Here is a 27,554-nt window from a genome sequence, read left to right as displayed (position 1 = left end):
AATGTTTCATAAAACATATAGACTGTATGATTTTACACTTACCTAAAATTACATGTAATATATGCGTGCATGTGTGTGTATATATTCAGATGTGTAGTTTAAAGAAGTTACCACATTCCGGGTGGTAATGCTCCCTGAATGAGCCATGAACTTGCAAAACCCCCAGTACCATGTATGAGAATCATGAGTTCTCTTGAGTTGTTGGTCAGAGTAGTCCAAGAGACCCCCAATCAAAACAATATAGACTACTGCTGTTGCCCTTGGTTGCCTCCCAGATTTGAAGGTAAGACACTATTGCTAAAGAAGTCACACACTTCAGACCCAGGACATGATCTGGAACTGGCCTTGGAGCCTCCTCCCTGATGTCTGGCTCTCATAGTACCAGAAGAGTCTATGGAAGCTGCCAAGAGAGAGATGCATTTGGTAGTCCTACCCCACTGTACAGCCCAAGAGTCACAACACTGACTGGCCTGGCAAGATAGCCACAATGGTGAAACAGTGGCACCTTTATTTTTGGTTACCAACAACAGTCTGATTGGAAGGAAGCTCTGCTCAACAGGAGGAATTCATGTCTAGTACTGTAAACCCAGTCAACTCCCCATGGCTAGAGAGGACATAAACCAGAGAGGAGAATTTACTACTGCTACTTCCCTAAAGCAGTAAGATTTGTTTTCTCAGTAACTATGCTTATACAGGTGAGTGGAGCTCTCACCCCTCATCAGAGAAGCTTCTTTTTACCACGGATGGAGACTGTCACAGAGACCCATGACTGATCAAAATGCAGGTAATCCATGACTGGGGGAGCCAACCCTATCTGATACATCTGCAACACAACCCCTAAATCTAAGGCTCAGGGAAAACCATGGAAAAGTGGGGAAGAAAGTTTGTGAGAACTATAGTACCATGACCCCTGCTGCTAGATCGAATCTCCTAGACACAACAGGGAAGCTGCACTCCCAAACTCTCAATATGACCAGCATAATGACATTATCAGTGGACACACTTGCTAATGGGGAGAGGGGAAAGTCCACATGGTCCCACCCCTAGACAAAAAGCTGCAGGAGGTCAACGGCTACTGAGACAGAGAGAATTGGTTGCTTCCAGAGACCAGCTCCCACATAGGGTGTCGAATCCCAAGGTCAGCCTGAATGCATGTACATACAAGCAAAGCTAAATGGACTCAATATGTTACATATACACATGTACATATGTATACATACACATAAGTGTATACATATAACAGTAACAATTTTTAAAAAAGATGATGATCATGAACTTGAGTGGGGTAGGGAGGATAGGAATGATGTATATGCAGTGTTCATGCTGAGGGTCAAAGCCTTGTATCTTCTAGACAAGGCTGGAACACCAAGCTACAGGAGCTGGAGAGATGGTTCAGCGGTTAAGACAATTGTTCTTCTTCCAGAAGACTTGGGTTCAAATCATTAAGCTATAGCCCCAGACTAGTTAAAATAAAATAAATAAATAAAAATTTTGAGACCAGGCCTCACTAAGTTACCCAGGCTGACTTTCAACTTGTGATCCTCCTGCCTCAGCTCCGGGAGTAGCTAGGATCACAGGCCTACGGCACCAGGCATAGCTTACTCTAAATTTTGTTCAAATGATTTAGGAAATGTGTAAGTAGTATATTTTCTATAAAAATGATGTATTATAATGGAACACACAGAACAAAAACAAAAAACAAATACAAAACCTAATTCTTATTTTCACAACACCCCCAGTTGTTTTTCATTTCTGCTCTTTCATTTCCAGTGCTAGCACATTGTTAGATATGCGTTTGCTGAGTTGTCTTCATAAGCACACTCCTCTGGTGCCTGTTCACGACAGGGACGTGGTGGCAAACACCTTTTATACCAGCACTGGGGAGGCAGATGATCTTCGCTCAAGACCTCTGTGTATAACTTTCTGCGTTACTACCATACATAGGAACTTAGCATCTTTTAAAAACCTTTTAATTTTAAGTTTTTCAAGATACTTCTGGAACTTAAGAGCATACATGCCCAACTACCTCAAGTTTGTAGTTTCTTTTTAAGATCTAATTGTCAGGAGTATTAAACCAAGAAAGTAGCTATAACCTGCACAGAACTAAAAGCAACACAATAAAATAAACACCCTAAGCTGAAAACATAATACACCATCAGATAAGAGCACTAACCTACCGACTCAGCGATATATACCGAGAGACAAAACTAGACGCATAGCAACAAGCTTTTTTTGAAACAAGAGAGTTATTCCCCAATAGGGATGCACCGTTCCTGGAAGTACTGCAATACCAGGTCGATGCGTGGAGTGGACGGAGCAAGCTCCTCTTCCAACTCCTATTTGCAAAAATCCATTTAATATATAGTCCTCGGATAGAGGACGTATCAGATATTAAACTGATAAGAACAGATACTACACTTGATCTTAGCCAAAAGGCCGAGAAGCGATACCGTTAAGTTACCACACTCCAACTCCACTAACACGCACACCCACTTTAATTTCACGGTTACAAACATGCTCGTACAAACAAACACGACATAACACCGACCTATTTTTTTATCGTGGTCATGACGTTTACTCTATAAAAAAGTCTGGGAGATCCAAGGACGGCGTAAGTTTTCCTTGCACTTTTCGTTCCCAGAGGTGACCGGGCCAGTCATCATTTACATGCCCCGCCTAGAGCGCTTTTGGTTTCCGCTACGAGGAGAGCTTCAAGATGGCTGAAGGAACTACAGCGGTTGTCTCAGGTTTTTCTTCACAATTTCCAGATACAGACTTGACAACATCCACCACAAAAAGGTTCCGTTCCTCACCCACACACTCATCCTCTTATACCAGCCCACTTTTGCATTGCATCTGTCTCTGAGAGACATCAATGACTGAGCAGAGGGGGCTAGTACCCTCCCAGAGTGGGATGGGGGTGGGGGGGTGGGGGGGACTACCGGGGAGACAGGGGACGGATATGGACACGTTCTGATCTCTGAAGGGGCGGATTGAGCCTTGGAAGATGGGCCCTTGGAATTTCAGCGGTTTTGCTGTAACTATTGCTCCGGTGCTCCCCCTATCCCCGCCCTTTTGTTGATTCATTTCCTTGTAAGTCTTGTTTTTGCTTGCAGTCTCCAGCCTATGAAACCCAGACTGACCTGGAATTTCGGTGATCTTCCCATCTCAGCCTTGCTAGTCCAGAACTTACAATGTCGACCAGACAGGCTTCAAACTCAGAGATACGCCTGACCCTGCCACCCTAAAAGTGTGGACTACCACACCCGACACCATTCCTTTCTTTTTAAAAACAGACCAAAACTCACTTTGGGTTGGGCTTTATGGTGCAGACCTGTAATCAACTCCATAGGCTGGTCCATAGGACCCAGTGTTCCAGGCTGCTCCAAGCTCCAAAGTGAAAGGATATGTCTGCCCAGGGGATTAAAAGTGTTTATTACCACCCCACCTGGCTATTTTAAAATTTTGAGATTCAGTTTTCAAGACAGCTTGGGTGTGGAGGAAGGGAAAGTCTCTTAGAGGATATAGCAAGATCTAATAGGAGCATTTGGTCAGACTAAACCACATGGTGGTCTTCTTTTCTTGTCCTGACAGCATCCAGGAAGGGTTACTAAGTACAGGAGGGGATGCAGAAGGATGTAGTGAAGGTCACATCATTCCAGGACATTGCCCAGCCCTCATGGTAAATTTCTGTTTTCCTTTTCTCTTGCTCTCAGGGACCCCTGGTACATTTTTCCTCTTCCACTGGTCAGTTTCTTCCATCCACATAGGCCCCCTTCTGATATCAGTTTGAAGGGTTTCACCTTGGAATTTGGGTCAAGATCATCAGTCCTGATTTTAGTAAGGCAGTGATCACCAGTGGATGCCATCAAGAGTTCATGACCTCTTGTCTCTCCCACCCAGATGATGCTACACAGGAAGCGTGTGAACTCCTCCCAGTAGCCTGTGTGCGATCTTCAGCTCTCTGTCACAGTGGCAAGTCTCTGAGATCGTGAATATAGAGGGGGGCAGTTGTGTAGGCCTGCAGCTTTGAAGGTCCCTGTCTGACCAGAGGACGCTGTGCTTTTGGAGGCAGCACATGGGGCAGTGAGGGTGTGGAAGCCAGAGACCCCTAAGTCCCTTCAAGATCTTGTGAGACCACACAACAAGCTCCTGTATGCTGTTTATACTAGTATGGGATTTTCCTCAGAGTCGTTAGGAACATCCCCTAATGATCCTACGAACCCCAATTAGCATCACTGTAAGTATGACTGACTTGGGGAGGGAGTGCAGTTCCCAAGTCAGCACCAGGGTTTTCAAGAAACTGCAGCGAAGGCTTAGGAAAAGTTCTTATCTATCTAAAGGTTAGACTTTTTCTATCTGAAGGGGAAAAATGAGAAAACACAGATGCTTTCTGATGGTAACTTTTTCTTTACTTCATCTTGAAAAAAATCCTCTATGAAAAATCTCTCTTCACAGCTTCCTAATTAGGTGGACATCCCTTCTATTGCTCCACTCAGCAGATTCTCTGACTAGCTCTACGTCTCTCTCTCTCTCTCTCTCTCTCGCTCTCTCTCTCTCTCTCTCCATCCTTCCTCTACTCTGGTTCACAGTTACAGCACATATAAGTCTTCAACACCACTCACTCTCTCACTCAGCACACACACACACACACACACACAGAGACTTCACTCCCATTTTGCATAGCACTTACATAGCTCTACACAGTTTCCTTGTCTCCACCACCGCTTCTGTCTTGGTCAAATTCAGGGCATTTCTATGTCACATTTTCAGAACCCAGCCCATTCTCATAACACAAGATAACTCACATAGTTTCTCTTAGGCTAGCGATGTCACATTGACTGGCCAGTAAGTAACGCTTGGCTACCCAGGTCTCTCTAAGTGGGTGAGGGTTCCCAGACAGTAAACAATTGGCTGAGCCTTGAGAGTGAGACTGGGACTATGTGCAAAAGTTAATTACTGCAGAAGATTTATGTCTGTTAAGGTTGCTTCTATCACAACTTTGAATCAGCAACAAGCCACACCTGGGATAATGACCTTGTGTATTTGTCTCCAAGGGCAACGAGCCTGCTTTAAATTTGTTCTGAAGTCTAAAATTAGCTGTGTGTGTAAAAGGCTGTCTTTGTGACAGAGAATCCTATGTCACTCTGAGTAATGTAGAATGTCTTAGTATTATTTCTATTCATCAGACTTATACAGTTAAGCAGAAATCATCTTCCTGATCATCCTCAGCTATGTGTGCTCAAATAGCTGGAATATATTCATGAGATACACAAGCAGTAGGAATATACCCAAAGTTGTTCTTAAGGAAGAAATGAAGTGGCTCACAAGAGAAATTAGACAGACAGTTATCTACAGACAATGACCTTATAACCTTCCCAGGTGGGGCTCCCCATCAGAGAATTGTACATTTGATGGGTCAGCTTGCTGAACACTAGTTGTCATCTGCTGTATACCCCTACGGCCCTCTACATGGGAGGACCAGACTTTTATGAAGTGGAAGCTTGAGTGACGCTCAGGATGCAAACTATAGCAGTTTACCCCAAGTCCCAAAAGTTGATATCATCTCACAGAAGAAAACACATTTAATACAGCACCAAGAGCCTTGAAGTCTCAACTGCTTCCACCTCCTACCTGGGGCACAGTCCCCACACCCCCACCCCTTCACCCTCCAGCCCCCACCCCCCCCCTCACCCCCACCCCCGATAGTTCACCCAGAGTACCTCTAGTTATATTACAGTTTAGGGGAGTTATGGAGTTCCCTTTCTCTGCCAGTTAAAGAATTAAAGGCAGGGAAACTATGAATCAACAACATCCAACCAGTGACTGCAGATGCCTGTATCTGCTTCCATCATCTCCCCAGTTTCCTTTACCAACCTCCTCTATCCTGATTGTAAGTGCTCTTCCAACAAACTCTTGACTAATATGTAAATATTTCATCAATGTGCTCACTGCTGTTTGTTCATTCTCACTGTTGCCTTTCAAGTGTAGAACATTGCAGGACCCTCAAATGTTAATTTTACAATTTACTTCAGACCTAGGAATCTAACAACAATAATTAAGGCCTGGCTTCTTTTAGGAAAGCAGTCAGATTTAAGGAGATGTTATATGTTATGTACCAGTTAGTTGGAGGTCTTCCCTATATTCAACTTGAAATGGACTGTTTTTTTGTTTTTTGTTTTTTGTTTTTTTCCTTTTTAAGAGATAGAATTGCAGGACTGGAGAGGTAAATTCTAAATGAAATAGAATTTATACAAATATATTAAAAAGACCAAAAATATGTTAACTTATTTTGACACTAGGTATATGAGTGCTACATGTATGTATCTGACCCACACCCAGAGCCTCAGGCTCTCCCCAGGACAGAAGAGTGTAATGGATCCCCTGGAGCTGGAATTACAGACGATTGTGAGTCACCACGTGGGTGCTGGGAATACAGTGCAGGTTGTCTGCAAGAGTAGCCAGTCCTTTTAACTGCCGAGACATCACTTCAAGCCCTAAAATGGGCCTCTTTAAAAAAAAATTAGCAGTGAATAAATGTATCTGTTTGTATGTAGATGTTGGGATGGGTGTTCATGTACCACAGCACCATGTGGAGGTCAGAGGACGAATTACAGGAGTCAATCTTCTTTCCAGGCACTAGATCCCTTGGATTGAGGCTCAGGTCCTCAGTCAAGGTGGCAGATCCAATGAGCCATCACTGTCTCCCCCGCCATATCATTCAATTGTTGAGGTTTTTCCAATTTGCCTGAAAACCTGACCCTTCAGTCAAGCATGTCATCACTACCACTTCCACTGTCATTTCCCAGTCTACTTCTCTTCCCCATACAATTAGAGCCATCCTTTACTTTGTTTCCGGCTTCCCATTTGCCTAGATTAATCCAGCCCCCATCCTGTCACTCAAAGAGGCTGTCATTAAATAGAGAGCTGCTTTTTACCAAATTCTCTGTTAATGAACCTCCCAGAAGTTCCCACAACCTTGGCAGTACAGCAATTTCCAGACCATCGTGGTGTTCCCTGACCTACTTTCATGAGTTCACACTAGATCTTGCCTCCATCTCCAAACGATTCTAATGCACCTCATTCAGACTCAGGGCTGCTTGTGCAGAGTGGTAGGGTGTCCTCTAGGACTGTTGCTTGGACAAGGTATCTCAAGGACAGGGTACACTTTGCCATACTGACATGTCATCTTACTTCCATGGTCTACACAAGTTTGAGCCACAATACTGAAAACCACAATCCCAAGTAATCAAAACATCTAAAATCTAGAACTATTATTCTGGAAAGACAATGAGAATTATTTAAAAGACATCGATGATGTTTTGAAATGATCATTTATTTTAGAAACATAAAAAGTTGCCAGAACATTTTGTTGGCATTCAAATTTTGGTAATTGTACCTTCCCAGATATTACAACGAAACTTCATCAAAGAATGATACAAACAAAATAATTGTATTCAGAAAGATCCAGATATCAGAAAAAATTAGATGAAAAATCAAGTAGATTTTAAAAATAAATTGTATTGATGAAAACAGAGAATATGGCATAGGATGACTGGCATCTGTGAGCCCTCAGCCTAAAGCCCCTGTCATAGGAGTTCTCATGATTGATGGTCAACCTGGCTTTTGATGAGCTCCATCAAAAGTCGCAACAGGTACCACTGCATATATCATCACTCCTAAGGTCCAAATGTTGGAAATTTTATCCTTCACAAATGAAGATGTACCAGAAGGACATTGCTTCCTTTATGAAGGGACCACCAACATTTCAAATTAATGCACAATACTCGCATATAAACTCAATGCTGTAAATACCCTTACAGGTGTTAATCTACAGCACAAACAATACTAGAATTCGAATATAAAACATATACACATCAAACCATAAAAGAATGATATCGCACGAATAAAACCATGCTATCAAGACTTCAAAAGGGAACAATGTTACAAATGGGAACTGGAGCGTATGCTATAGCCCCATAGAGAATACTTGCATGGCAAGTTGACTTTTTGAAGTCTTACAGCAACGGATACATTGTTTTCTTCAAGTTAGAACAAACAATTATATTCCTGTCTATGTGTCTTTCACCTTTTTGGAAACGATCCGTATTGACTGTATGCTGCTGTGAGCAGTCTGCATTTACTTTTTGAATACACTGGGCCTTGACTCAGTGATATTGGACATGTGGAAAGTCCTTGCTGGACTTGTCACACACAAATCGCAGATGTAACAGCAGTGACACAGGCAGCAGCTGAGCAGCAACAATGTAAAAAAGTGTTGCATGTAGTTAGTGCCTTCTTCACCATTTTCTTTGCTGGCTTTTCCAGAAGAGTGTCTTCCATAATTAAAGGCAGCATGCATTTCGTCAGACAGGTTTTTTTTTTTTTTTTTAACTTCTGTATTTATTTCGAGGCATGGTCTCTTTTCACAACCCTGACTGTCCTGGAACACCCTATGTAGACTAAGATGACCAGCCTTCCTCCAAGTGATGGAATTAAAGGTATGGGCTACATCCCCGGCTCAGGGACACATTTTTAAAGCCCTGTTTTATCATTTCTTTATTCAATAACTAATCCCTTTCCCAGAATTTCGTTTCTATTCCTGTGAAGTTATTCAAAGATACATTTTCCATATATTTATGGAATGAGAGAACATTATCACCTTCAGAACTATCATTGCATCATAGTCCATTTTCCCATGTCAAGGAGTCGCAGAATGATCTACGACATTCCACAAAAATTAAGGTATCTAATTTTATATGTTCAAATTTTAGAGGTAAACTGATCACTGTAGTTTTATGTCGACACACTGTCCGTATGACCTCATCAAGAGCCTTCTTTAAGTTCCTTACTGTCTTGGTTGTCAGATAGTAGTTACTAGGGTAACTTATTATTGAGCTTGAATCATATAGAGACATGGCCCTATGACCCAAGTACGTTATCTTTATCACAACGCCTATTTTCCCTGTGTAACCAGCATGATTTACCAGCATCTGCTTTAAAGTTAGTGCCGTTTGTTTACAATAGTTCTTTAACTTAGCACCTAGTTCCCTCAGAACAGTGCTGTCGTCTTCCAGCTCCCCATCTCCCAGGACAAAGCTGTGCAGGGTCAGGAGTCTGTCCTGGGAAATATGAAGCATATCCAAGATGACTTCCTGCTTCTCCTGTGAGCCAGGATCCAAAGTCCAGGTCTTAGAGATGACCAGCATTCCTTGACGAAGTGAGCCCAGCTCTGTCCAAAGTAACCGCTCATATCGCTCATATTCTGAGAACTGTTCCATGAAGAGGGCTTCTGGAGAGCATGTCACCTTTCTAAACACCACTAGAAAAATAAATGAACATATCAAATTAAAAAGAAAACTGCCAGGAGTGAACCATCACCAAGCAGCTAGTGAGTTCCCCACTTTGCATCACCAGAAGGTGAACACACATGATACCAAACAATAATAATTCAAGAACAGGAGGGCTGCAGTTACAAGGGGGTCTTAGAAACACAGACTCTGCCAAGGGGGAGCCTGGGAAGTGGATGAACACTCACACCCCCACCTTTTCCATAACAGGGTGCATCAGAAGCTTTCTCTGGGCAACTCCATGACTGAGAAGAGTCAGGGGAGCAAAGGACAGACCTGATGCTGAAGACAGAAATGTCAGGCATCAGTAAGCATCAAAGAGGTGATGAGACAGGAGGAAAGTGTAGAGAAACAGGAAGATTCCATAAAGCAAAGGAGAGAGCAGAACACATTCCCAGAGATCCAGGGATGGAGAGAGGATGCCTCAGAGGACACCACAAGGTAGACCAGGCTTCCCTGGTAAGCATAGACTGGCAATCACAGTGTAAACCCATAGTTCTTGAAAGCTTTGTATCCAGTACAGGGATTTGAATGGCATTCTCACCTTCTACCTGGCCAGTTAGCATTGGAGAGGAAGTACATTGTGTCTACAGTCCTTCTATGTCAGAACGTGACATGTAGCCAGGTGCTATTCTGTGTGTGTGCTTGGCATGGGCAGGGTGGTGTGGGACCTGAAAACAAGTATCAATGCCAGTGCAGGAAGCCTAGAGACAGATTTCAACATGGAGCCCTGATGGGGCAAGGAGGCTTGAACATAGTCATAGCAACCAACCTAGGAAGCCACAGTGACACTACCTGGAAGATGAGCCCTCTGTTGCTGAACTTCCGGGATGTCATGAGCAAAACAGCTACAGGCCCAGAGTGGTGGGATGCTTGATTGAAGGGTCTGTTTATCATTTTCCTTGGAAGACCCTGAGAAGACATATAGGCAATTTTAAATTTTCCACAGGTCATACTGTTCAGCAACTAGTTTAACGTGTGTTAAAAGTCTCAGGTGAGCTGTGTCTTCCTAAGAGGAAATGGGGTTAGATTTTGAGGTCAAATACAATTTGCAAAATGAAGCTTTGATGATAGTGAGCTCCACACTACACTTACAGAAAACATAAGAACAGAAAGTGCACTATAGTAGTGAAATGTATTAACAATTACATGGGTCTGTTTTACTTCCTGCATTTTTAAATAGAGACTGGCATTCTCAAGACCATGCTGGCCACAAACCCACTATGTGGACCTTGGGCCACAGTGCATCACTATTCCCTGTTTTATGATTTTACAAAATGAAGGCAATTGAAGCCAGGGCTTCTAGATGGTAGGCAAGTACTCTATCATCTCATAAATGTCCCCAGCTTTGCTTTCTTTTAAAGGCAGTTAACTCCAGAAGGAAGGAAGCCTGGTGAAGAAGTGAGTTTGGGCAGAGATGAGGAAACTCTGATTTTCAGATGGTGTAAGTTTCTGGTTTTTGATTCAACTAAGGCTTCCTATTCCAAAGGAGATATAAGGACACCATTTCCTTCTCTTCGGAGAAAAATGTATAGTTCCATTTTGTACACAAATGTGAGAGGAAGGAGGGAGTGTTCAGCAGAGGGGCAGATAGGAATAAAGAGGTAAGGGACAACAGATTAGATGGTGGGGTTTCTGAAATGAACACAGGTCATCACAGGCACCAAAGCAAAGGAGACAATACATGGTGGGCTAGCACATGCAAATGCCCAAACAAAGGGAATTCCCTTTTTTTTTTTTTTTCCCAAAACAGGGTTTCTCTGTGTAGCTTTGGAGCCTATCTTGGTGCTCACTCTGGAGACCAGGCTGGCCTCGAACTCACAGAGATCCGCCTTCCTGGGATTAAAGGTGTGTGCCATTAACGCCCGGCCATAACTTGATTTTCTAAAGCATTTGTCACGGTTAGTGAAAGACAACTGACACAGAAATTGGACAATGAGAAACGAGATCAGTGCAGTGGGTCCTTGGGGATGGGCTACAACAGCCATTGCAGGGAATTTTACAAACACTCTAGACATAGTCTGGAAAGAGGCAAGGAGAACTTATAGGCAGCTCTGGGGGGATGAGCAGAAGCGCAGGAAGCAGATAGGACAGTGACCATGAAAGGCTCGGCTGACCAGCCTTCTGATGGAAATGGAACCGCCAGGGAGGCCTGACTAAGGACCACTTTCAGTTTTCTGTGGCAAAACTTTGGGCTGCATTTTGTCCATGGCCTATGTCTTGGCAGAGATGTCAGTTTAACCCCCTGTGAGAGGTGAGAACACCGTCGAGGGGAATTATGAGTTGGGGCCCCTTCCTCTTCTTGCTTCAGTCCTGGCCACCAGAAATGCAGGCTGTATCACAGTTGGCCATTGTGAAGGGAATAGCTCATAGCATTTCTGAAAACAGCTAAGGTACTTTCTATCGGGAATCTCTTAAGGAGGGCAGAAGGAAACAGGAGGTTGTCAACTCAGGATTGTATCTAGCAGAGGTCAGTAAATTAGCTGTTGAGACATAAGGAGTCTCGACATTCCCCAGTCCCACAAATCTTCCAACCCCCTGTCCCAAATGTAAAGTGACTGCAGTCCCCCTTTTCAACCTGGTGTGGTGTCCATCTGGAGCTTCACCCATTCCTCTGTGGTAAACCTCTTCACACAGCTGCCTTCCACGTGCCAGGAATCAGGCTCTGCAGCGAACACAGCACAGCAGAATCTCTCCACTCTGAGCGCACAGACATATGAACACACAGTTCCCTGTCTGTGGACTGGGATGAATTTGCATGTGTACTTTATCTTCTCCTGCTCCTCACAGAAGTGAGTGACAGGCAGCTGTCCGATGCACTTCTCTATTTCACTCTTTAGCTCCACGAGGTCACTCTCATCTGCTTCAAAACCAATTATTTGTTCTTTTTCCAAATCTAAACCAATGAACAAATATCCCCCTTCAGTGTTCGCAAATGCAGAGACAGTCTGAGGGAGAATCTCTAAAATCTTTTCTTTAATCTTTTCTTTAGGGGACATTTTAACTTCAGCATGTTTGGATTTAGTGAAACAGAATGTCTCCTCGTAGATAAGCTTTTCCATGTTAAAAAACATGACAAGACTTTCTGGTTGTAATTCATCAGAGTCAAATGATCCAGGCCGACTTTGTCTTGATCTCCCTTTAGTATCCTTCCTTTCTTTGAGGAACTTCACTGCATCAGGAGCTTTAAGTTCATGTGACGATGATAAACTTCTCAGGTAGAAATTGGTTTTCAAGGTGATGACACGCAGACCAGAGATATCTGGGTTCCATGGTTTCACAAAAATTAAAAAGTAGTCTTTGTTCTGCATGTAGTCTAGGTATTTCTGAGGAAGTGGAAGAATATCACAAAAAGAATTTTCCAGTCCTATTCCATCTCTGGTGAAGATGTAATTGGAATTCTTAATGTGAGCCTTGACCACGCCCCCTCCAGAATTCAGAAGAGTGCATACAGCCTGTGAGATAATTTTGGCCTGTCGTTTTCTTAGTTGAGTATCTTTCATTAACTTCCTATTCATCTCTCCCAGTGTGATTTCTCCTACAGAGAGAACCAGCTCTGCATAGTCTGTCTCCTGATCAAGGCTGATGCTCATTTTGCAAGCACTGGCTCTGTTTCCAAGATGACGTGGCTTCCTGTAAAACAGACAGAGGCGTTACAGAAGACGTAACCAGTGAGACCCAGCTTTGCTTTACAAGACACAGCAAAATTGTCTGACCTGCTCTGGGTGATTAAGTGTGATTGTCAGACATGATGTTTTGTTTAGGGGCTGTTGGGCCAATTCTAAATACAATACAATACTCAATTGCTAAATTTTTAAATTCATTGTCACAATCATATTTGATCCTTTCTAGTAGTTTTGAACAAATAAACTTCTTTGTGTATATTCATCATTCATGGCACTGGGCTATATAAGGGACATATAAAATTGGGTAGTCTTATTTGTTTTATTACTTTATGTGCATGAGTGTTTTGTCTGCATGTATGTATGTGCACCACAGGAATGCTTGGCGGTCATGGAGGTCAGAAGAGGGTGTTGGATCCCTCAAGACTGGAGTTGCTGGTGGTTGTGAACCACCACATAAGTGCTGGCAATCTGACCCAGGTCCTCTGCAAGGGCTACAACTTCTCTTAAGCCCTGAGCCAACTCTCCAACCTCTACAGAAAGTGTGTGCTGCACACTAAGTATGTGTTGTCTGACCTTTCTTTGATGTCACCGTCCCATCTGTCCCCTATGTTCCCTTATACAATTTCACCACTTCTTTCATGTCTTACACACACACACATGGTTTTATGGATGTATAATCTATAAACTCTGGGAAACAACTGAGAGGAAATATCTGAGATTAGTCTTTCTGAGACTGGGTTGATACACTGAGTGTGAGCATGTCCCATGGTCTCTATTCCTCACAGTGGTTGGGGTGACACTCAGGGCTTGGCATTTGTCAGGTGAGCATTCTCCAGGAGACACACCACAGCCCCTTTGGTCCTTTAATGTAGGTGTTCCCCACTCTTAACTCGCCCTCACGGTGTGGCTTCTATGCTCTGGTGTCTTGATTTCCTCTCCTCATTTTCTCAGGACATTCTTTTCTAATCATATGAAGTCTTATTTGTGTCATTGTTTAGGAGCACTTTGTTCCTGTCCTAGGACCCTCTGTGCTTCTGACTTTGCTTCTGGGCAGCTTACTAGTTCATTCCTTCCCATATGACAATCATCTAGTTCACATACTTTGATTCTTTCAAAGGTCCTGGCTTGGCATGCTGTCTGCCCTGGAGAATATCCCCTGGACACTGCAGTTGACCAGATGGCTCTGTGAATGTCTGTGGATCCACATCTTCCACCAACACTGGCGAGTTTCCAGGCATTATTTCTTCAAATAACTTCTCACCTCCTTTCTGACCTCAGGTTCTGGAGACAAAAGCAATTACCACATTAACCTTTCTGATAGCGATCCATGTAATGTTGGGCTTTGTTTTGTTTTTTATTTTTCAGTTCCTAGTTTCAGGATATTTGATCACTATGTCAAACCCAAGATTGCTTTATTTATTGGCAAACCCTTTTATAGTTTTAGTGTGGCTCAGCCCTAGCACACACTTTTAATCCAAGAGCTTTCTGCTTGAACATTGCAAACAGGATTAAATAAAGTCAACCATAGATCAAGCAACCAATTAACAGGAAAAATCATAGAAACTAAGAGGGAGTCAGGAGGACAGAGAAAGAGATGCACAGGAAGTATAAAGGGGCAGCACTCATTTGGAGGAGTTTGAGAAAATGTAGGAGAAAGCAGGCTCTCACCCCTGTATCTGACTCCAGAGTCTTTCTTGGTAAAATCGAATGATTGAGATTTAGTTTAAAACAACAGATCCTATCAATTCCCCCTGGGTTTGTGGTTTCATTGGTCTTTCTTCAGTTTACAGATTTTTTTTCCCTGTCTACTCACTATGTATTGGCCCTTTCCAAATATTTAAAAAATTCAATTAGTGTAGTATTAAAATTTCTGTTTGATTCCTTTATATGATGTTTAATTAATAAATTTATTGCCCAAAGTTACCATCATGGTTTGCACCTATCCTTAGTCTAGTCCTCAGAATCCCAGCCAGGGCAACTCCAACTTTCAGTAGAGCTTTGCGTTCCCCATTTGACATGACAGACTACAGGAAAAGCAGCCACCCTTCCACACTAGGACAGTGTGTCCTGATGTCAGCAGTTTCCAACATGGCTAGAGAGATGGCTTAGCAGTAAAGAGCACTGGCTGCTACTCCAGAGGACCCATGTTCAATTCCCAGTACCTAAATGGTGGCTCAGACATGTGGTACAAAGACATGCACGCAGACAAAACAGCAATTCATACAAAATAAATAAGTTAAAACTTATTTTAAAACGTTCCCATGATGGTTATATACTTGGATTACTGCTACTCTCAAGCTTGGCCTGAAGAGCTTCTCTCTGCAGTGATCAGAAATTGATACAGAGACTCTTCACTGCTCAAAAGTGTTGAGAAGTAGTGACTGAGTGTTCTTCCTGTCAAGCTCAGGGAACAATGCAGAAGACAGGACATGAAAACTGTCAGAACTGAGAGCTGGTAGCTGGAGAAATGGGTCCCTGGTTAAGAGACATTGCTGTTTTTCCAGAGGACTAAGGTTTGCTTCACTGCACTGACTGGCAGCTCACTACCATCTGCAAATCCAATTCCAAAGAATAGAATCTTCTTCTGACTTCTGAGGGCACTAAGCACACACCTTGTATACCTACACACACACACACACACACACACACACACACACACACACAAAAGCTGGAGGATGGAGAGGACTACTGAGAAGTGTTGTCTTGTGGCAGTGCCAAGGCCACTGTCTCCATGAACTCACTGTAGAGTCAGTACATGCACAAGATCAAGCCAACAAGGCCACTCTGTGTTCAACAGGCCACATTCACTGGACTCGGTGGGTCACAATTAATTAATTAATTAATAAGAGAGAAAATTAAAGGCAGGAAAGGACTAGGAGTGGACAAGGGGAGAAGAGGTGTATATGATTAGGATACATTGTTACACATATGAAATTATCCAAGAATAAACAAAAGATATACTACTAAAGATAATAAAATAAAAACCACGGAAGTTGCCCTCCTGAGTACACGACCTAAAGACTCTAAGTCATCCTGAAGGTCACACACACACACACACACACACACACACACACACACACACACACACTCATGCATGTCACCTTTCTCTTCATAACAGCGGAGTTACTGAAGCAAAGGTGCCTATCAGCAGGTGAGTGGATGAGGAGCACATGGCGTGTATGCACAGTCCAGGGTACTGCAGCCTCACTCTATCCTGAGGGTTTATTTGGCCATAAAGGTGAATGAAATGCACCATTGCAGGAGAATGGATGGAACCGAAGAGCGAGTAAGTGAAGTGATGCAGAAAGACAGAACTGTGTGTTGACTCTCACATGCAGAATAAAGCTTCTAAAAGGTATTAAAGTACAAGGGAGGCTGTGTGGGAAGAGGAGCAGGAGTGGGAAGGGGAGAAGAGAGAGTAAAGAGGGGTCCTAGGGTCATAGGTCATCTTGTGGGTGACAGTGACATAGTGAAACCCTTTGTTCAGTAAAATAATACCAATAAATAAGAAAGAGGCTCGTGTGAATGGAAAACATCACCACCACCACCAAATCAATTTTCTCAGACTAATTTTCTGTGGGAGGTTGTTTTGAACTGCAGCTGACTTTGCTGTCCTGACACTAGGGGGCACTCACGTGCGGAATGATGGCAAAGACACAGCCTTATACAAGAGGAGCTGTAGAGATGTGGGAGGCTAAGATGGGGCATTTCAGTGCCTTGGCCAATATCAAGTAAATGCAACTTTTCATGCCTTCCATTGCTGAGGGGTAAACCCCACTGAACTCATTTGATTCGGGGGAACTGAGTTGGTGAGTGCCACTGGGGCTGACGTGGCCATCTCAGTGTGGATGCTCAGGAGTCTTTTATGCCTTATAGATTTTTCTTTTTCCCGAGGCAGGGTTTCTCCGTGGCTTTGGAGGCTGTCCTGGAACTAGCTCTTGTAGACCAGGCTGGTCTCAAACTTACAGAGATCCGCCTGCCTCTGCCTCCCGAGTGCTGGGATTAAAGGCAGGCACCGCTACCACCCAACTGCCCTGTAGATTTTTAACTCTTTGGACATGTTTAAGTATGCTGTGTATGGTTATAGTTTAATATATTTGAATTGTTTTTTTTCCTGTGTTTTTGTCTGTGAACCACATGTGTCCCTGGTGTCTTTGGCAGCCAGAAGATGACATTAGAATAACTAACTGGAGTTACAAATGGTTGTGAGCTTCTCTGTGGTGCTAGGAATGGAATCCAGGACTTCTAGAAGAGCAGCCAGTGTTGTGAATTACTAAGCCATCTATGCTTGTCTGTCTGTCTTCTTTCCATTCTTCCTTTCCTTTTTTGCTAACATAAATTCAGTGTATTCAGAGTGCAGAATACACATGTGAAATATGCACCTATTATGGGATGGCTACATTAAGTTAATTGACATGAGAATAACTTTATACAAAATGATAAAGCTGTCATTTTTGTGTGAAGAACACTAAACACCTGCTTCTAGAGCTAGTTCTGGTGGTGCATCCTATAAGCCAGTACCCAGGAGGCTGAGGCAGAAAGTTCACAAGTTCAAAGTCAAGCTTGGAATGCAGGGTGAATTCAAGGACAGCCTGAATAACCTAGCAAATAAAAAGTAACCAGTGAGCTGGAGATAGAGTTTAAATGAAGAGCACTTGCCCAGTGTGTCCTCAGCCCAAGCTTCAACCCTCAGTACCACAAGATACGAATTTTAATTTTGGTAGCTTTCAAAGTAGAACACACTGTTGTTTGCTGTAGGCATCCTGTTCCGCAACGCCCCTTTTACATTAAAGACATTTTATAGTCTTTTAGCATGCTAGCTTGCTCACTTCCTATTCCATACTATTCTAACGTCTACTCCCATCATATCAGTTTCTTGTTTGTTTGTTTTTTTTTTTTAGATTCCTTGTAGGAGAAACTGCCAGCCAGCCTACCCAAGTCGCAATTGCCCTGCCTATGTGTCTAGGCCAGCCTGCATGAGCATGTGTGGCAGGCACTTCCTCCCTGAGCAAAGCCTGCCTCTATGCCCAGAGACTGCTGAGGAAGAGTCACCTGACCTCGAGACACCAATGAGAAAAGGACAATGCAGCAGAGCAAGCTGCCTGAGCCAATGGGACCTTGGGAGGGGGCATAAAGACAGGTCTAACTTCCTTAATAAAGGTTCTGCAGCATGCTCTGCTACTCACTGACTCCCAGGGCCTGTGTCATTGGTGTTGGGCCTACTCACACCTTCCCACAAGGGGTGTCTGAACAGGATCACTTGCAACAATTCCTTATATAAGTGAATTTATACAGGATTTGCTCTTATGTGCCTGGCATATTTTACATAACATATTGTCATTCAGGTTCTTCCCTGATTCACAAATGACTATATGTCCTTCCTTTTAAGGCTCCATATCAGCCCACTGTGTGTGTACTAAATATTCTTTGCTTCTCATCCACCCATGATTTAATATTTTTATTTTTTCAAAAATGCAGCAATGGCCAGGGACATACAGCTGTCTATCTGGCATAAAGACTTCATTTCCCCTTGAACCAACCTAGTAGTGCTTCTCACTTGTTGAGGTGCCTCTATGTTTTCCAAAAAATGCATTCTAATTCATACTGTCCCCAACACTGCACAACGTACAGGTTTCCCTTTACTCCACATCCACAACATTTATCTTTTATCTTTCTCTCTTTTTTTTTTCTTTTGGTTTTTCGAGACAGTGTTTCTCTGTATTGCTTTGGAGCCTGTCCTGGCATTTGCTCTGTAGATCAGGCTGGCCTCGAAATCACAGAGATCCAACTACCTCTGCCTCCCGAGTGCTGACACTAACGGTGTGCACCACCCAATGCCTGGCATCTTTCATCTTTCTGATAACAGTAATTGCAGGATAAGGAGCCAGAGAGAGAGGCTCAGTGGTTATGATCACATGCTGCTATTGCACAAGACCCAAGTTCCATATATGCACATAAAGTAAAATTTAAAAAGTCATGGTGCTGAAGGGATAGTTCAGCAGTGAAGAGCACTGGCTGCTCCTCCAGAGGACCCTGGTTCAATCTCCAGCACCCACATGATGACTCTCAGCCTTCTGTAATTCCAGTTTCAGGCAATCTGTCACCCTCTTTATCTCTACAGAGCTCCAGGCACACACCTGGTGTACATACAGGGGCAGGCAAACGTCAATAATAATAAAACAATAATGATGAAAGGAATAAAATAATCAGTCATTCTGACAAGACCAAATCATATTTCACTGTGCTTCTTGCATTTCAATAATTAGGGACATTAACATTTTTTGTCAAAAGCCTCTCTTGCATTTGTGAATCTGCTGTGAATGTGTCCCTTAACCTCTATCCAGCCTTTGACCCTGAAGAGATGAGGGCTTCTGGGGCTTCTCTTTCAGTACCCCAGCTGTGGGTTCTGAAATTTATCTCTTTAGTCTGTTTTTAGTTTCCTGTATATTTAGGGTGAGATCTAACTTCATTCTTCTCTGTGTAGAGATCTTTCGTCTGTTTCAGCTGTAGGGTCGGGTCTCGAAGACGATGGGGCATCCTCAACGGGCTCTGGTGGTCTACACAAACCCCTCTTCCCCTGCCTCAGCAGCCAGACTTAGACCAAGCTTAATTTGGCAGTACACAGAGCTACCAAGGTAAGACTTCCTGTTTGTGGCACTGAAGGCTAAAGCCAGGTCCGAGGAACTCTGTTGTTGACCAACCATAATTCAGCTCCCTTAACCTCCCTCCATCCCACAAACAAATGAAAGCATTTGCTCTCGCCAAACTCCTGCAGCATCCAGGTCCTCAGCAGCCCGTGCTTTGGGAGAAGAGGCTGTGAAGATGCCAAGCAGCCAAAGATTCTAGGAGGAACAGAAACTCTCCAGGGTTTACATGAGACAGTGGGTTGAACCATCAACTCCTATTTATCCCAGATCAATAGCCAGGACCTATTGTTGGGATGGGGACAGAAAGAGAAAGAAAATGGGTCTGCAGGATGCTGGTATACACCTGGCTCACCCACCCTTGTGCAGGAATCTGAGTTGCTTGAAGTCCTTTGTGCTCAAGTGTAGGGAGACACCCTAGCCCCGCCCAATAGTCCTGGGACAGGTACCAGGTGGACCCAGGACTCGCCCATAAGGGCGTGGTGAAGGAAAGCCGGGGTGACATAAGGGAGCTTCTTAAGGGGCTGCACATGGGGACCTGGCCCCTTTTGTTCTGGCCGCGCTTGCTGGGTTCTATAACCTAGCTCTGGCCTGTGTTTTACCTTGGTGTCTTCTGGAATAAAGAGATCTTAATCATACACTCAAGAGAGGGAATTTCACATTGTGTAGCCTCCTCCAGAGCAGGAGACCTGCAAAGATGAGAGTTCCTTCAGTGCTGAATGTGACTTCTCCTAGATAAATATTTAACCTTCATGAGTTCTGGTTTTATTTAGTCACTGTTGTTTGTTTAATGCTTCCCTAGAGGGAATAAAACAATCTTGTTCCTTTGTCTTCCTTCTCTCTCTTGCCAGAGTTACCTGAATTCTAGTCTCTAATCTTCTTCTCACCTCAGCCTCCCAAGTGGCCATGAATATGGCACAGCCCATCAGTCTGTATGACGTCAGAGTCTAGGACAGAATCCAATCTGCTAATGTTTGAGTTAAGCTTCTGCATCTCATGTTCTTCTAGCATCATGGTTGAAAGATGCTGGTGTCAGTTTACAGCCTCGCGACAAAATGAGTGACAAAGCTCTGCCCTGATGTGTGGACAGTTGAGGATACAACCCCTGTGCAGCACATGCATTAAAGTACAACTAAAGGAATGACCATTTCACAGACATGACGAGCTTTCTTTCCCTCGTGGCAGAGTTCATCATGATCTGCCATCCTGGCAGAAATCAGAGTAGAAAGTTTGGAATTTTATTTTTCCTTGACATCACATCTCATTTATAATTAGTTTGTAAAATAATGATTAACAGCTTCAGTCAAAACCCTGTAAGCTGCAGCTTCTTTAAATGAGTGTTTTGCCTCATGTATGTATGTGTACCACACATGTACATGGTGCCCATGGAGTTCTGAAGAGGGGTCCCCTGGCACTGTAGTTAGGGATGTTGGTGAACCACCATGCTGGGAACTAAACCCAGGCCCTCTGCAAGAGCAACAAGTGCTCTGAGCCTCTGCACCAATTCCCCAGTTCCAGCAAACTGCTACTTAATTTCATATTCATCTTAATGCACCAGTGCTTCATGATATCATGACAGCTGAGATTAGAGATGGCTTCTGAAGGCTTAGAGCAATATATATGAGTATGGAGTGTCATTCAAACTGAGTCTTGAGAATACTATTCACAGCTACTGATTTTTTATTTATTTGTATTTCATTTTTACTATTTTTATTTATACTTTTTGTTTTGTTTTGTTTTTTGAGACAGGGTTTCTCTGTGTAGCTTTGGAGCCTATCCTAGCACTCGCTCTGGAGATTAGGCTGGCCTTGAACTCACAGAGATTCGCCTGCCTCTGCCTCCAGAGTGTTGGGATTAAAGGCGTGTGCCACCAATGCCCGACTATTTATGCTTTTTGAGATAGGATATTTCTATGTCCCCTTGGCTGGCATTGACCCACTATGTATGCATCAGGCTGGCCCCTAACTCACAGGGATCTGCCTGAGTGTACATCCTGAGTGCTGGCATTAAAGGCATGTGACAGCCTCTTGGCTCCAGCTACTGAATTTCATTAGGACCAAGAGCTCTCTCATAAAGCTCCTCTAGTCGACAAGTAGATAGGTTCAGGAATATAAAGATATATTAGAATGGGAGGTGGGAATCCTGAGAAGATACACAAAAATATAACTAAATCTCAGAAATTAAGAAATAGAATCCTGAAGTAAAAAAAGAAAAGAAAAAAACCCTGTGGTAAAGAAGTTTGACTCTAGGAATTGAATTCTGACTAAAACATGAGTGTGGGCCTGAATTCATAACTCATTTTACAAGAAGGCAATATTGTCTAAGAATGCAAAATCATAGACATGCTAGGTTTCCAGAAACTGAATTACTAGGTCAAGTGGTAAAATTGCTTATATGTGTAATAGTCACCATTGGGATTTTTTCTCAGCAACTTTATCTTGGGCAGGTCTGTGGAGGCACACTCAACACCTGAGAGGATTCAGACCCAGGGGTCCATATCTATTATAAACCAACACTTTCCCTTTATTTTTCCCAAGCTCCCAGAGCTGGGCAAGGAGAAAGACACTGTCCCAAGATAAGTTCAGACTGGCCATGGATTCAAATAGGTCACAGCTAAAGGAAAGCAAGTGAACACGTTGCTGAAAGTCAGGCTCCAGGAAGAAGTCTGGACTCCCAGGAGATGAACAACATGAAGTCAGATAAATGTAGTCACTGATTTAAACTGAAAGCTTAACCATGGTGTTAATGCGAATTAACTCTGCAAGAAACCCTCAGGAAGATGTGTGTTCCCACCTTGATGAGCATTCTGCTTCATCGGAGAGCTAATTAATGTGCATTAGTGCCAGTCATTACATATTTCTACACAGGAGGTCTGCCCCGGAAATGAGCCCTGCTAGAGAGCTTCATCTCCAACCAAAAGGCTGCAAGGAGACCAACCTGTGGAGTTGCCCCTGGGAGCCTGTTGTGGTCATTGTGAGCTTGAGGCATGCAGAACATCCACAGTGAATTACAGGCCAGCCTGGGGTACACATCAAGACCCTGTCTGCCTCCCTCTTCCGCCCTCCACTCTAAAATAATCAAGCAAAACCTCAACCAAAGTAAACGGTATTCTGAACAGCCTGTACTGTGGAGAGAGAGCAGTTTCCTTTCTGCCCAGTTAATAGTTACGGCTGCAGCCCCACCCTACTGAACTGTCTGTTCCTCTTCCTTCCCTGTCTCTCCTCTCCAACACCCTCCTTATCAGGCCCTGTCCTAAGACAGCAACTCGGTATCAGTATCCACATGGAAAGGGGACAGAAGTCTCATCTCACACCAAAGTGCAAAAGGACAATGCCCCTGAGATTATTAAAACTCAAGAGTCCTACAGTGCAGTCATATTTAGAGGAGCTGTTGGCTAGCCTGGGACACTGGTCATCTCAAATCAAGACCCCAGCTATCAAAACTGTCTGTGGTTCATACTCACTACCTTCAGTCACACAGCTGAGACACAGTCCTTAAAAACCAAGGTAGACACCAGAGCTCACCAAATTCCAAGACTGAAGTAAAGCTCACTGAACTCCTGCAGCCTTGGGTCTAATTTACCAGGTAGATCCTTTTTCTCAAATTGTAGCACTGACTTTGGGGAAATTCTCTCAGAAAGGAACTGGGGGTTCAAGGTGTCTAAGCAACTGTTTTTTTGCTGGGAAAGAGAATGACATTCAAGAGTATGTTGTTACTTTGCCACAATTGCAGGTTGGAAAGAAAGCACAGAAAGAGGGGCCAGGAGAGGAAGGACCTACTGTCTGTGGAACAAAGCAAAACAACCCAAGGCTAGACCACTCTTTCTCTCCTGGGTTGGCACTGTACATTTCCTTTGGCAAAGCAAAGTTCTCATCTTCTAGATTACAAATTCCATAGGGGCTGATTTCTTTCTGGCTCTAGTGTTCTGCTGCTTCCCTCCAGGGACCCATGTTTTCTTACCATGTAACAAGGTCAGGTCTCTAAGAGGATAGGGAACCCTCAAGGGATTCTGTAGATCCACACAAGCCTGGCATTCATACCCCATCCTGACCCCCCTCTTCTTACCTCACAAACCACCGTCAGAACAAACATAATGGGTTCTCTTCCTGCAACCTTAAGCCCTCCCTTTCCTTTTCTCTCACAGAGAGGAAGCCATTTGCTCTCACCACAGCTCCGGTGACTCCAAGTCCTCGGCAGCCTGTGCTTTGATAGAAGAGACTCTGAAGATGCCAAGGAGCCAAGATTCCTACAAGGAAACCAGGTTGGGTTTACCTGAGAGGGATGAGTTGTGCTGTCAACTCCTCCACCCCACATCCACCCGAAAGCATTGAGTAGACAGGACCCGACATTCGGTGGGGAAAGAACGAGAAAGATGACGGGGGTGGAGTCGAGGATGCTGCAGGGGACCGGCTTCACTTACTCTGTGTCCTAGAAGCTGAGTTCCTTGAAGCTCAGAATACTGGAATGCTTCCAGTTATCCAGTTATCCAGTTATCCAGTTCAGTTATCCAGTTAGACAGGCAGTGTGATCTGGGTGTCCGGAAATGGAGAGCAGCTGGCCAACATACAGCCAAGATGTGAATGCTTGATGATGTGAAGTGGACTAGTTTTATGAATTAAACGGTGTTACTCTTGGACTTTGAGCATTTAGCCACTCCAGGAATTATGATGGGGAGCTTCAGTGCTTTGTGTAATTCTCATTGAAATGGACGAAAACAAGTTCAAAAAACAATAATACCCAAACAGACGTGAAACTACATGGTGAAAATTTGGGCAAAGATGGAAGGAGAAGGGCCAACACAGGTAGAGGTTAAGGGACATTTTCCATATATGGTAAATACCTGTATGAAAGAAATTTGATTTAATTTAAAAGAGAAATGAAGTGGTTGTAGTGTCTTAGCAGGAGGTCCAGCCTTCCATCTGCAGCCTAAGTCCCAGGGCTTCTAGAGCAGGTGCTGGAGGGATGGGAGGAGGAGAGCAGTGACATCCTGGGGAGGAAGGGCATGCAGAGGGCTATGGCACCAGTGCAGGCAGAGGGCGCCCAACAACACACACTTGGTACTGCAAGAAAAGGCCCCAGTGGCCCTAAGCAGTTTCAAGGCTCCTACTGCTTTGTTTTCTTTAGGGCTCTTTTTATACTAAATGCAGCAATGCATCAACACATGGTTTTCTAGCTCTTTGCCCCAGTGAGTAATCTCAGGAAAACCCAAGGTTTTATTTTGTTTTGTTGTTGTTTCTTTGTTTTTAGGGGTTTTGTTGGAGGTGGGGTATATTTTAGTGCATACACATTTTACAAAGATTGGGCTTTCCTGTGACATTTTCCTACACACAAATGACATGCTTTGGTCATACTTATCCCTTTTAGCTCTGTCACTTCCAGTGCCAACAGAGACCTTGGGTTTGGATACACAGGGGACAAAATGTCCAGCTCACTGGAGACTCTATAGGGGTGCATTGTTTGGTCTGTGGAGCACCACCCTAGCTTCACTCCTGCCTCAACTGCCTGCTGGTAGGGGTTCAGCCTAGACTTTGACTGTCAGGAACAGGTAGGGGCTGCCTGGGTAAGAAAATGAGTGAGTATGCTCCAGTCACTGCTATAGCAGAGAGAGAAAATGTCAACAACTCCTTTTGGATGAATTAATTATTTGTAATTATATATCAATATGTTTCCCAGCTCCAAGAGCATTTGAGCAAGAAACTTGCACGGGGAATTAAAAAAAAGTTCACAGTGTTGGATTGTTGGAAGAGAAGAAGTCTCCAGAAGCCCTGATTCATCAAGGGTCAGTCGCTGTCTGATGCAGGCCCAAGGCTTGAGAAGGACACAGATCCTTCTGTCCCTTCGAGGTAAGGCAAGTCCAGGCAAAAGGCCTTCTTTCCACTTCCCCATTTTTCCAAGGTTCCGTTTCTTAGAAAATGAAAACACAGTTCTCAGGCCTCCTGTCTCCACCCTTCTAACCTCAAGAAGCAAAGACTACTTCCTGTTGGGCAATAGTCACAGCTTTCCAGTCAGTGTGACGTTCATGAACTCCAGCTTGAGACTGAAGAAACTGTATCAGAAGAACCACTCACTGAGTCCCTGGCAGAGTAACGGAGGGAAAAAAAAAAAAACGTTTGGATGGACACCAACTGTGTTCAGCAGTTTCTTTGTCTCATGTAGCCCTTGCTGTCCTTGGACTGTGTGTTTCCTGGCAGGACATGGAACTTCTGATCCTTCTGCCCCCTACCTCCACCCTGGTTCCAAGTTTTGGGATCAAAAGCATGTGCCACCAGGTCTGACTGATTTTTATCTCAGTTTTTTTTCATTTTTTTAATCATTAATCCTTTTATGGTAATGTTCAAAATGAAGGAATGCTTCTGCAGTTTCCATAGGTATATAGCTTTGTCCCTTGCCCTCTCTCCTCCCTTATGTCTGTCCCCTCCCCCATTCGTTTCCTAATTTACCTCCTTCTCCCTCCATATGACACATGTTAATCTGCTTTTCATATATGATACAGCTGTGATGGTTTCTTTTCCCCCTTCTTGTTAGTCTCTTCTGCCTCACCCTCTTTTTCCTCTCTCTCTCTCTCTCTCTCTCTCTCTCTCTCTCTCTCTCTCTGTGTGTGTGTGTGTGTGTGTGAGAGAGAGAGAGAGAGAGAGAGAGAGAGAGAGAGAGAAAGAGATCTGTGTCTCTGTGTGTTTGTACATTTCATGTTAAGCACACATCCTATCACTGTACTTTACAGCTCCATCTCTCAAGTAATTTCTGTCTTTGCTTCCACGCACAGTTTAATTTAATCTCTACATTTGCCCGTCGTGATTAACTACTTTGTAAATATTTCAGTTTCCCGTTTTTCAACTCATCATTTTACAATGGAATCTGCAAGGACTCTGTCAAAAACTTTCTGCTCTGATTAGGGATGGAGCCCAATATGAAGGTCTGGTGTCGTTCTCTAAACACACACACACACACACACACACACACACACACACACACACACACGAGAGAGAGAGAGAGAGAGAGAGAGAGAGAGAGACAGAGACAGAGACAGAGACAGAGACACAGAGACAGACAGAGACAGCGACAGAGAGACAGAGAGACAGACAGACAGAGACAGAGAGAGAGAGACAGAGAGACAGACAAGAAACGGAATGAGAGATCTGGTTCTTCCGCATGACTTTCATGAATTTGTTTGTGGGTGTGATTCACAGCCTCCCCTGGAATAGTCTCTGCTTACTTTCTGTCCCTTTTGTAATATTGTTACAAACAGAATATTACTTATATTTCATTTTGTTTTACATTCCCAGTGTAGCATGAGTTCTAATAGGTCTTAATAAGAAGAGCCTGGAGTCAGATATAGGGGAAGATGCTGAAAGATCAGAGAGATAAAAGAGCAAATCACAGTCCCACCTTAACTCCTCAGTGTCCAAGCCGAAAAGAGGGCGACTTCCTTTTTTCTCCCGCCAACATTCCTCTCTCCACCCAGCAATATGACTTCCTGTCACTTCATTGGTTAGTTAGTTGCTAGCTCCACCCTCTGATCGTCATGCATTCTTTATCTGTTAGAACACAATCAAGATATTGCCACATCCCAGAACATTCTCTCTCGGTCTCAAGCAGCCAGGGAGAGCAAGTGCTGACTCCAAATGGCTTCAAGACAAAAATTGACTAAGATGTCTCTTAGTGTGAGTGCCTCTTTAGGAGCCATCCCAGGCCACACAGGTTTTGTCAGCTTCACTTCAGTATCTAGCAATGTGTATAAACCTCTTGTCCTCATGTTTTCTTCCCTAGGGTGCCACAGGCCAGTGGGTCTGTGACTCATGGAGGAATTTCACATTTCCTTGCAACAGCAGTTCTCAAGCTATGGCTCTCAACCCTTTTGGGAGTTGGAGGACCCTTTCAAAGAGGTGGCCTAAGACCCTCAGCAAATACAGATGTTTACATTGTGATGCCCAGTA

At 43.7% G+C, this 27,554-nt stretch overlaps 1 protein-coding gene, 1 long non-coding RNA gene and 1 other non-coding gene across 9 annotated transcripts; 1 reads left to right on the top strand and 2 right to left on the bottom strand.

Moving 5' to 3' along the window:
- Nucleotides 1-2,257: 2,257 nt before the first annotated feature.
- LOC113836853 lies at nucleotides 2,258-2,448 on the bottom strand. The gene has a single exon (XR_003487373.1). It is a non-coding gene; the product is annotated as a U2 spliceosomal RNA (small nuclear RNA).
- A 120-nt stretch (nucleotides 2,449-2,568) lies between these two features.
- On the top strand, nucleotides 2,569-13,241 carry LOC103164303. Of its 7 annotated transcripts, none has more exons than XR_004770833.1 (5): nucleotides 2,569-2,799; nucleotides 3,595-3,682; nucleotides 3,904-4,240; nucleotides 9,561-10,794; nucleotides 12,878-13,241. It is a non-coding gene; the product is annotated as an uncharacterized LOC103164303 (long non-coding RNA). The 7 variants fall into 7 exon arrangements; XR_004770829.1 differs by having other exon boundaries at nucleotides 3,904-9,391; XR_004770831.1 differs by having other exon boundaries at nucleotides 2,570-2,799; nucleotides 3,904-9,791; nucleotides 10,715-10,794.
- LOC100752852 (schlafen family member 12) lies at nucleotides 7,319-14,245 on the bottom strand. The gene is made up of 4 exons (XM_035447969.1): nucleotides 14,078-14,245; nucleotides 11,929-12,983; nucleotides 10,146-10,262; nucleotides 7,319-9,322 (listed from the first exon to the last, which is right to left on the bottom strand). The coding sequence occupies exons 1-4, from the start codon at nucleotides 14,212-14,214 to the stop codon at nucleotides 8,682-8,684; spliced, it is 1,950 nt and encodes a 649-aa protein (XP_035303860.1). The 5' UTR covers nucleotides 14,215-14,245; the 3' UTR covers nucleotides 7,319-8,681.
- Between the last annotated feature and the right edge of the window lie 13,309 nt (nucleotides 14,246-27,554).

This window comes from Cricetulus griseus, chromosome 7 (genome assembly GCF_003668045.3).
Source record: "Cricetulus griseus strain 17A/GY chromosome 7, alternate assembly CriGri-PICRH-1.0, whole genome shotgun sequence".
In the NCBI taxonomy this organism is placed as follows: domain Eukaryota; kingdom Metazoa; phylum Chordata; class Mammalia; order Rodentia; family Cricetidae; genus Cricetulus; species Cricetulus griseus.
The sequence above is the reverse complement of the archived record's forward strand: the minus strand, read 5'-3'. Positions and strand labels throughout refer to the sequence as shown.